We start from the raw sequence: 11,163 nt of genomic DNA on the forward strand, positions 1-11,163 counted from the left end.
GACACTGTATGATGGTGGTGTTCTCTCTCATTGTACAGTTGAGGAAACAGGCTTAATGAGGGCAGTTACACTTGTGTAAATTTATGTAGTTTTAAGTGGCAGAACTGAGACTTGAATCTGGGCATTTAGCTCCAGAACTCTTTATGGGGCTCATATAGATAAATTGATGGGTGGTTAGATGGATGGATGAATGGATGGATGGATGATGGATGGACGGATAGATAGGTCAGTAGATAGATAGATAGACAGACAAATGCACCATAAAGAATCACATTGAAATTAGAAATAGGTCAGTAGATAGATAGATAGACAGACAAATGCACCATAAAGAATCACATTGAAATTAGAAAAAAAAAATCCCTGATTCCCCAGCAATTAGTTTAATTCAGTTCAGTTTTGAATTCAATTGAATTTTAATTGATATTTTTACAACTTCCACAAAAACAAATTGTGACTATCTACTTAGGAATCTAAAATATTCGACAAAAAAGTAACTGGGTAGGATGGTAGTAATTTGTAAGTTGGTACATAGCACTTAGTACACCTCTTTTAAGGCTAACAGCTGTTTTTTTCTTTCTTTTTTTTAAACTGACTTAAAGGCTGTTATATGACTGCTACTCTCCTTTTGACACAGAACCCACTTTCAAACATAGAGTCCTATGAAAACCAAATAAAAAAGGCACAGGAAAAGTGAGGTATGAGATAATAACTTTCCATATGGCCCTACTCTCTGATGTCTTTGTGACTAATTCTTAAAATTCACAGTTGGAATAAACTGCCTCCTTTCTCTGTGGCAGCCACGGAGATAACATCATTAGTGGTCAAGAAAAGACCATTATGAAGGTGTCCTATAGTGATCAAAGAGAAATAAAACCACAAACTGAGCCAAAATTAGGCAACATTACTAAGAGAGATTGAGCTAACCTGGGCCTAGCCCTCAGCCCTTTGGTTAAAGGCCTAGCTGAGTGTTGCTGTTCTTTGGGTCCTTCCTAAAAGCTGGGTGAAGAACTGACACTGACCTGTTTGTCTTCGACTTCTTTTTCCACCACCTTTACTTCTCATGTTTAGAAAGCGTTTGACTCTTTCTTAAATAAAAGTCTTAAAGAAAGTTGGGGGCTGGCCCTGTGGCTAAGTGGTTAAGTTTGTGTGCTCTGCTTTGGCGGCCCAGCGTTTCACCTGTTTAGGTCCTGGGCCCAGACCTAGCACTACTCATCAAGCCATGCTGGGGTGGCATCCCACAGAGCAGGGCCAGAAGGACCTACAACTGGAATATACAACTATGTACCAGGGGGGCTTTGAGGAGAAGAAGAAAAAAAAATGATTGGCAACAGATGTTAGCTCAGGGCTAATCTTTAACAAAAAAAAAAAAAAAGAGAGAGAGAGAAGAGGGAGGGGAATTTGTTCCATTAAGGCATGTGTAAAAATACATGCTTTGCAAAGTAAGTTCCACGTAGAAAATAATTGGGTTCCAGCCCTAAAGAATGATACATTTGCTGGATTCTTCCCCATGTGGACAGAGCAAGGGATGTCTGCCACACAAATGCAATGAGTTCACGAAATTAAAGTGTGCTCAATGTCTTTCATTTCAATTTCTTTGTCTTTTGTTTTACATTTTTCTTCAGTTTTCTCTTCCATTTTCTCATTCATCCTTTTTATCTTGACTTGAAGAAAAAAATCACTGATTTAATGGTTTCCATACTAGAGTAACCACTTGACTTTTACTTCCAAGTTCCTCATTCTCAGCACTTTTTTGTTATCAGATTATCTCTTTTACTTTCTGTTCTTTCAGTTTATGTGTTCTCTTCCCCTGCTCGCAGCTTCTCCCATCTTTTTTTTCCTTTTTGATGGTGATAGTGTGGGAAACTTCTCTGATTTGCTTCTCCTCTTTCTAAAATTCTTGTATTTTGAGTTCGCATGGCTTGTCTTTTCTCTGGACTGAATTGCATCAATATGGCTGTGTTATGAATAATCTGTTAGATGCTTTCAGTATCTCACAGACACTCTCAGTTGGACATGTTGTGTGGAGTATTTCTTTCCTTGTAGTAGAGATGGGGTGTCTACACCCGAAGACCCTTTTACTGCCGACTTGCACAAGTTACCTGAACTCCATAGATGAAACCGGTAGACTCAACTTGCTTGCCTGGCAACATGGTGATATTTTTTGGCCTATTGGCCCCTAATTCTTGCTTTAGTACTTAGGATTCTTCTTCTACTTTTTTTTTTTTTTTTTTAATCATGATATGGGATCACACCATGCAGTGAATTAGGCCTCATATCTGGGTAGGAATTATAAACACGTTGGGAGCCGTGACCTACCATCTCTTTACACTACATTGTAGTTTTTCCATGTGTCCGGTGACTTCTTAGGTAATAATATTTTTGTAAAATTTATTGGGAAAGTTAAGATTGACTCAGTACCATCATCACTTTTCAGAGAAATATCCCAGTCAGGTCCTTCTAAGAGGATTGCTGTGTGGGAGACCGAGCACCCCGCCTGATCATTAACTTGACAGCACAGAAAACAAGCCCAGAGGTGGCCTCCTCCATTGCCCTGGTCAGGATTCCTGCTTGTGGAGGGGGTAGGTTACCCCATTACATTCTCAGTTTTGTTGCCACCATATTTGTTTTCTTTTACTATTCTGCTTACTGAATTGAGGAGTTATATTCCTGTTATCCCTTCCAAAGAAAATCTTGATCTTAAATTTGCCCACTTTGGTGGGAACCCGTATCTTCCCCCGGCTGTAGCCATTTCCTAACAATTTTCAATTATAAGAATTTTCCTTAATTTTATTAAATTTACATTTTTCTGCTAGTGATAAAATACATTGCTCCTATTCCAGTTTCGCTGACTACTGTGAATAGTTGTTTGCCAGCTTCTCCCTAATCCTCCAACCCCAGCCTGTTAAGCAATGCTCTATCACGAGTTTAAATTCAGTGCAAAGAGGTTAGATTTGCATGGTTTAAGCTGCAGTTCAACATAGTAAGTCCCTCCTGGAAATACTTGGGGAATTCTTCCGTCTTTAGATCAAACTTGTACATCTGCAGCGAATGGGAGACCAATAAATCACTTAGCTTTTTGTAATAATCTTTGAGGAAACCATCAGGTCCCTGAGTTTACCCGAGTTGGAGTCTATTTATGACTGCTGCTATTACTGCTTGAGTCTATGATAGATCCCTTAAGTTTGTTTTAGATCATTGTTAATTTGTTCTAAGTCAGCCAAATCAACAGAAAGGTAAATATCTACCAACACGGAGTATTTTTCAAAAGTTGAGCAGTTTTTGGTGGAACCCCCCAAACCTTATTAATCTTTTGCAGATGACAACTCATATATTGCCTATGATTAAAGATACCCATGTGTTACAATAGGGTTTCAGACTCACAGCCCATCTCTCTTTTTCTTGATCTTTCAGTAAAATCATAATGCTAAACTGGTGACTTCACAATCATTTCCTTAGCAAAAGATTAATATCACAGGCACAGAGGAAAAGAGCCGTACTTACCCACAAGTGTCTTCAATAACGGTGGGAGAACACAGGATACTACTGGCAAAGTAAATTGCTTTCCTTCTTGAAACTCTTTCCTCCTTCCCATCCTGCCCCATGTGCCCGAGTGTAGAAGACCTGCTTTGAAACGGCTTCATCTTGTAGATCAAAGGCTTAAGAGAAAATGACAATAATAGAGCCCCAAACATCCTAGGAATAGCTGGGGGAAAACCCTCTAGGACAGTTGGAAATACATCAGTGCAGAACTATGTGACTGCGTTGAATGCGCTATTTGTATTTCTTATGCACATGATGGAGAATTGCAGGCAGATTTTAAGGAATTGGGTTAAATTTGATGCTCCATCACTTTTTGTGTTTGTGTCGGGGGGTGGGGGTGTGTCTTTCGTTTCTCTCTGCAGGTTCTTTAGGTGCCAGCTTTTCTGAGTGAGGGGCTAAGGTGATAAAGGACTCTTGTGGTAATTTTTAAATTTTCTTTTGAACCCTTATCTCAGGCTTTTTCAGGATGAGAGCTAGAATGTTTAGTTATCGTTTGTATTCTACCTGTAAAACAAAGAAATACATAACCGTTTTAAAACAACTTTCCAAATGCGCACCAAAGAGTCGGCCCTGAAATAAATCATTAACAGCGGGTTCCAGAGATTTCTTCATTGGGCAACCAGTTTGTTTCAGTTACAACCAGGTGTGCTGAGAGATCCCAACACATTGCCAGTTGGCTGGGGCTGAGGAGGCAGAGCTCGCAGGCGGCTAAAGAAACAGTGCATCACTGACAACTTCCATTCATCATCCCAGCCCCCGGCCATGGGTAGGAGCTGGAAAGAATGGGCTCCATGTGCGTTCCCCGCAGGGAGGAGCCTCAGGCCTCCTGCACTTTTGAAAGAAACTGGGCAGTAGTCTTTTATGGGAGACCGGGTGTCCCTGGGAGGGAGCAGAAATGGCGCTGTGTGGTTGGGCTTCCGTCAGACAAATGGCCTTGCAGCTTCGCGGGCAGTGGGGCGGCCATGTTTGCGGTGGCACAGGTTTAAATGAGCGCCTTGCTGTGTTTGGAAGTGTTGCCCCTCCCTCGGTCGTCCGAGCCTGGCGTGAAGCTTCCACAACACCTGAGACAAGGGTGGCGAAGCTGTCACTGTCGTTTTTCGGGGACTCACACCTTTTCTGAGGATTTCCCCACCCCATCCCCAACCCAGACAGTTGTTTGCAAATGATTTTTGTTGCCTTTTCCGAACTGTAATTTCTCTTCGTACCCCCCCCCCCTTCTTTTTTGTTTTGCCTGGATTAGGAACATCTAGAATCTGTGTTTTCCTTTCTGTTTAACCAAAAGGCTAGTTCCAGATTTAGCAAATGAAACTGTAGACCGATAACCAACTCAATACAACACATTAAATTACTCTAATTTGGACTTTAGAAAAATGATCTGGGAAATGAAGACCACGTAAATACTCCTAAATGGCTTCAAGTATCTCCTGACTGTGCTTTCTTTGGGAGTAAGGTAAATAGAACTGTTTTCTAAAGATGTCTGAGAGACGATTAATAAAGGCAGTATCATTTATTTTGCCCACATAGCTGTATTCTCTCATTAAAACAAAACAAATCAAAACAAAACCTATCTGAGGCTTTGATGTGAGAACTCCACCTCTCACATGCCAGGTGGTGAAGTGCCAGGGTTGCGTGAGAGAACAATGCTTGTGCACACCCGCTGTTCACGGAGAGCGCTGGTTCACATTGGCCTACGCACCCACTCTATTGGCGGGCAGCAAGAGGTGTTTTCCTGGGTCCACTGGGTAAGCATATGTAATTTTACTGGCGCATCTTAGCTGCTGATGCCTGAAAATTTGGCCTCAAATGTTTATAGAAAGAAAAAGCAATCTGAGCTGTCAGCCTTGATATTACCTAAACCTGCATAGAATGTGGTAAAATAATGCAAGATTTGTTTTTTAGGCCTGTTTCATATTTTCCAGGCAATAGATCAAATCAGTTCAGGGTTCATTTTTAGTTCTTTAATAAGCTGACACAGTATGTTGGCAGTAAAGTAAGAATGCACTTTTAACATGGAAGTGCCATATAGTCAAAGTTGCTATTTGTGCTATTTATTAATAATTAGAGAACCCTCAAGAATTGAGTTTAGCACTTTCAGTGGGGAAACAGATTCTAGTTCTTTCCATTATAATGAGCATAGTCCCTCACTTCTTTCTTGTCATCTCTGTTTGGTATCTTAACCCTTTTTGATTCCTTTATTAATTCCTACTCTCTTTCCCTGCAGTTTATAAGTGTTTTTTACACTAAACAAGCACAGTGAGAGGAATTAATAAATCATCTATATGCCTCTTCTCTCATGCTCATTTTTATTTTTCTAAAGATTGGCACCTGAGCTACATCTGTTGCCAATCTTCTTTTTTTTCTTCTTCTCCCCAAAGCCTCCCCAGTATATAGTCGTATATTCCAGTTGTGGCATGTGGGACGCCGCCTCAGCATGGCCTGATGAGTGGCGCCATGTCCGCACCCAGGATCCGAACCGGCCAAACCCTCAGCCGCCGAAGTGGAGCGCGTGAACTTAACCACTTGGCCACGGGGCTGGCCCCTGTTCCCTAAATCTTGACTCTTCTTCTTGGCTCGAAATGCTCTCCCCGGATATCCACACCTTCACTTCCTTCAGGTTCTTATTCCTAAGTCATCCCAGGAAAGCCACCCTGACACCGTTCCTATAGTCAGCCCCCAGCCCTGATGCTCCAGACCACTTCCTCTCATTTTCCTCCTTAGCATTCATCTCCACCCACCATCCTTTCCAGTTCCCTTCTTTCCTGTGTATTATCTGCCTCTGTCGCAAGAATGTGCGCTCCATGAGGCCAGGGTCTGTGGCCTGTGTCTCCAGGGTCTGGGGCATTGCCTGGCGTGTAGCAGGAGCTCCCTAAATAGGCGCTAAATGAGTGAATGAAGTCATTTGCTCGAGGCTTTGGTTTCTTTGTTTCATGACGAATGATGCGTTTTCACAGCCTGTTCGAATGTGGTGCACTAACGTCCCCACATCCTTCACCCCTGTCCCTGCTGAGAAAGGGAGGGAGATCCGTGTGATGGCAGCTGTCGGCTCCTGGAGTGGACCCCGCGTCAGAGCTGTACTTAGTGCAGGGCGTGTTCAGTGAGCCAGCCTTTTTGGAGACACTGTCTCTGACTGGATTTCACTTACACACCGTCATAACCAACCAGACCTCCTCCTGCCTCTGCATTCTGGGCCTCTTCTCCTTCCCCAGCCTTTTGGATAGTCAGTAGCATAGATTTGAGCTAAGCAGCTTATTCCTTCTCCGCATAATATAGTTCACGTGGGTACAGAAGCCAGCATGGCACTCCACCTATTGGAAGCCAGAAAAAAATGACCAACAACCGGGTGGACTAGCGAGTTTCCATTCAGCACACTTGCAGTCCTGGTGACCGTGACATAAATCTGTTGAGCCTTGCCATCGCTTTGCCGGATTCCAAGAACATCCAGCGCTTGTCTGATGTTAAGTTTTACTGCCCATGAAAGCAAACATCACCTCCGTCACGGCCAGTTAAACAGTATCTTTTACAGTGGACTTCTGCATATCTGAAACCCACCCGTCCAAAGCCAGAAGTAATGCCAAGGGGGAGAGATTTTATGCTGCCATGTTTCTTACAAGGGGAGATCAAGGGTCAACTCAATTCATAAAATTACTGCAGTTGTTTTTCAGCTGGCTGAGAGACTTCACAGATCAAAAAATACAGTGGCTCCTAAATGATTTCTGATACGCACAATTCTAGCGTTTTTTATTCTCAGCATGTGGTGCAAAGCCTGCCAGAAACCATCTTTGCAGCTATTGACAGGCGGATTAGAAATCATCCACGATGGTTTCCGTCATTCCCCTCCAGGCTGGTCATCCATTTAAACGGCTTAATGTGCGTTCCTCTCAAAGCCTGCTTTGTACGTGCTCTTCCCTCACATCTCGCTCTTCTCTTGCAGTGCGGTGCTCACCTTGGGCACATTTTTGATGACGGCCCTCGTCCAACCGGCAAAAGATACTGCATCAACTCGGCTTCCCTGTCCTTCACACCTGCGGACGGCCTCGGCGCTGGGGGCAGCGGGGCGGGCAGCGAGGGCCGGGCGGACAAGGCGGAGCTGTAGAGGGCGGGCGGGCGGTGGACAAGTGTACTTAACGCACAGCTTATTACAAAATCAGAGTTGTCTATTGTAGATATATTTTTTCAAAAAGTATAAGGGCAGTTTTGTGCTATGGATATTTTTCTTCTTTTGCTTAAACAGAGGCCCTGACCATCAATGTATTTTGCTATCGATTAGATCTGGAAGTGTTTACAACTTTAGCGAACAGAGAGAGTTTTGCACAACTTCTTCACAAGCCACTTAGGCACCATTTGGGATTATTTTCTTTGAGCACATAGCTTCTTTTAAGATTTTTTTTTTCCCCTTGCTTAAGAGGCAGACGGTGCTTGGGCTTCACACTTGACAATCAAGATCTCCCAGGCGGGGCAGAGACCGGAGCTCGGAAGCACCGGGCACGCAGACCTGCGAGCCACATGGCCCGGAGGCTGCACTGGCACGGATCTACCTAAGATAAGGACGGGGTGATGTCTTAGGAGACTTCTCAGCCCTGTGGAAAGTTTGAGCTAAGGTCGTTTCTTCTCTCTAAAAGGGTGTGAAGGCCTAAAGTCTTTCCTTGTGTTAAATTGTTGCCAGACCTGAGGGGGCGCACTGCGCGTTATGGCAGAGAAGTAAACATTTACCTCATGGTCAGGCCTTTCTTTTATTTTATTTTCCATTGAAAACATTGGAATGTAAGACAACTGTAAAATCTTGAGCCCCATTTTGTCCACAGTTCACAAAGCACACCTGCCATTGCCTTTCGCAAGTCCGTCCCCCTCGCACCTAATACTAGCGGCAGCTGGAAGGGCATTTGGGTGAATTCCACTGTCTAAAATAAAACATCAGGGCAGCACGCTTCATCAAGGCAGCAGAAATAAGAGAGAGCAGAGAAGACCAAGGAGGGGGTCCTGGGAACTAAAATACCAGGGCCGGGCGGCAGAGCTGGCAAGATACTGCAAGTGACAGACAGAGCCCCAAGCGAGGGACCTCGGCACAAGTTCAGGCGACCTCTGGAAGGATGTTGGGGGTTAAAATAGAAATAGCCAGGAGCTCCAGTCCCACCCTTGACCCTAATCTGCTGTGTGACAAGCCATTTAGCCTCTCCATGCCTGTTCTTCGTGTATAAACTGGGACTTAGAATCTTTGTAAAATAATTGACACTCTCAGGGCAAAATTACTCCATTGCTATACAGTAAAGATCAGTGTGGTAAAATTAAACTGATCTGGTTCTAATTGCCTCAAAGGCTGAAGCCCAGGCATTTGAAATGGAAAGAAGCAGAGAGGGGGTTGACTTAGCTGATTGGTATGGAAACAGTTGGGCCAGGAGCCAGAAAGTTTTCTTTGTAGCAGTATGGCTGGTTTTACTCTGAGAAGCTCTGCTTGCTTGCTGTATAACATTCAGTCTGGTGGAATGGATGTCATTGTGCACAATCCGGGTTTCACGGGTATGACCGATGGTGATTTCAGTTGACATTGCCATAGCCAGGTGTGAAGGTGCAGCTTATGACTGATATAGCTTGTGTTTGTAGCTTGAATGGTAATCCTGAAATGTAGTTTAAAAAAAATATTGCTTTTGTTAATCTTTGAGAGCTTATAAAAACTGGCATCTTTTCTTATTAGCACCAAGACAAAAATAAGAAAGAAGGACACTTGACAATTTTAAAGAAATAATGAGAAATGAACATGAAAAGTGGTGACAAATCCAAACGTCAACGTGGTCATGTCCACATTCTTCTGTGTCTCTACAAACGCTTCCTGGTGGAGCCTTGACATCCCGGTGACTCTTCATTGTCACATATGCTACAATTTTGAGATTCCAGATCAGTTATGTTGTTCTTCCCTCAGCTCCCAGGATGTTCCACCTCAGCCCGGGGGTCCCTCTGAAATTCGCAGGTTCCGCTCCCCTCTAGAAATGAGACGCAAAATTTAAGACCGTTGAAGCCTCAGCATCGAGACCATCCCAGCAGCCTTTCCTGACCTCGCAGAGGGAGCCCCAACATTTCCTAGTAACCCAAGGATCCCATGTGGGGTCAACTAAAGAAGGGGGTGTCCCAGGAATTCCTGTCACAGTGTGCAGTCTGTCCTTGAGGACACACACAGCACTTCTCACATGCTCCAGCTGCGTATGGTGGCCTGCCCCAGGGTCCGTTGGACACAAGCCACAGTGTTGGGGCAGACAAGGAAGATAAATGACGGGCTTCTTCCCTCTCCCCAGAGATGCTGGGTTCTCATCGTTCCTTCATTTTTGTTGTAAGGCTTAACATTTCCCTGAAAAAACCCTTTTCTAATCCTCACTCTTTGTTTCAAGCCGGTTTTTCTTCTATCACATTTTCCAGCATCAACTTTAAGAAAAATGCAACATCCACTGAAAAAAAAGACAGTGAGTGTATGCATGTGGTTTAATTCCAGGTTGCTTTTGAGTTTAAGTGGTATCAAATTTCAGTATATTTCTGTCTTATGTTAAAGAAATATATTACTAAAACGTCAGCGAGCAATAATGTCAGCTGTCGAGCACTAGATTTATTTTTGCAGGATATGGAGTGCAATGAACTGAGTCAATATGGCGAGGTGTATGTGATCTGAGGGAGTGATGCCATTTACCGTAGGAAATGCATGGGACTTGCCCCTCTGTGCTCCAGCCTGACTGCCCCGTTAGGAGATGCAGATTTCTGCTGGTGTGTGGAAAGTCCGGCCATACGGTCGTGAGAACGGATCTGAAGAAAGCAGCAGTGTGTGTTGTTAGAGAACATTTCTATGTGTTTCAACTTTTCACTTCTTAGATGCATTTAAATTTTTAATGCAAATGACACAGCAATTTAAAAGCCGCTCCATGATCATTGAATTGAAAATGTCTTGCTTTAAATATGGCATATGACGAAAGGGACTATCGTTGGTTCTGAAGGTCAAATATTATTTTTGCCTTAGACAGCTTTGTAATAATTTTTCTCCAAACAAGTCAAAACTTTTGAAAAATGACATGAAATTTTCATTAAAAAACCCTTTTCCTATGTTTATTGTATACAGAAATTATGCAATAAAATTTCTTTATAAAAATCTTTTCTCTGATATCTGAAGACTCCTCTTATTTTTAGCTCAGATACACGAATTGTCCATTAGAGTTGGCCGTGGTCTGCTCTGTTCACCTCCTTACCCAGCTGACACACCTCTCATCTGATGTGACCTTTGCAAGCTGGGGCTCTGACAGTAGGGTCGAGTCCAACTCTCCATACCCCAGGCCCCGGGAAAGGCCTCGGGGATCCCAAAGATTCCAGGAGAGGGAAACATTTGCAGAGTTACTCAACCTTCACCTCACCTCAGCAAAACCTTCAGCAGCTTGTATATGTTTTTTGTGCTTAAACTTTAGGACCTTATGATAACTCCATGGATAAAAATGCAGGAATGATACCATGCTGACGCCTAGGCTTCTGTTAAAGAATTTGACAAGAAACTTACACTGTTGTCAAGGGTTGGTCTCTAGGGAAGTAGGTTGGGAGTTCCCCACTGCTCACAAATGAATTCACCTTTAGAAGTCATCTCTGTGGAAGAGTTTCGGT

The 11,163-nt window shown here is 43.4% G+C and overlaps 1 protein-coding gene across 9 annotated transcripts in view; it reads left to right on the forward strand.

Annotated features, from left to right (window-relative positions):
• The window catches only part of MSRB3 (methionine sulfoxide reductase B3), a 157,755-nt gene extending 147,092 nt beyond the window's left edge, over positions 1-10,663 (forward strand). For all 9 annotated transcript variants that reach the window (XM_070619677.1, XM_070619668.1, XM_070619670.1 and 6 more), the window contains one exon: positions 7,472-10,663. In XM_070619677.1, coding sequence (XP_070475778.1) covers positions 7,472-7,633 — 162 coding nt within the window. In that variant the 3' untranslated portion in view covers positions 7,634-10,663. The remainder of the gene's footprint in view (positions 1-7,471) is intronic.
• The last annotated feature ends 500 nt before the right edge of the window (positions 10,664-11,163 follow it).

Source organism: Equus przewalskii, chromosome 5 (assembly GCF_037783145.1).
Source record: "Equus przewalskii isolate Varuska chromosome 5, EquPr2, whole genome shotgun sequence".
Taxonomy (NCBI): Eukaryota; Metazoa; Chordata; class Mammalia; order Perissodactyla; family Equidae; genus Equus; species Equus przewalskii.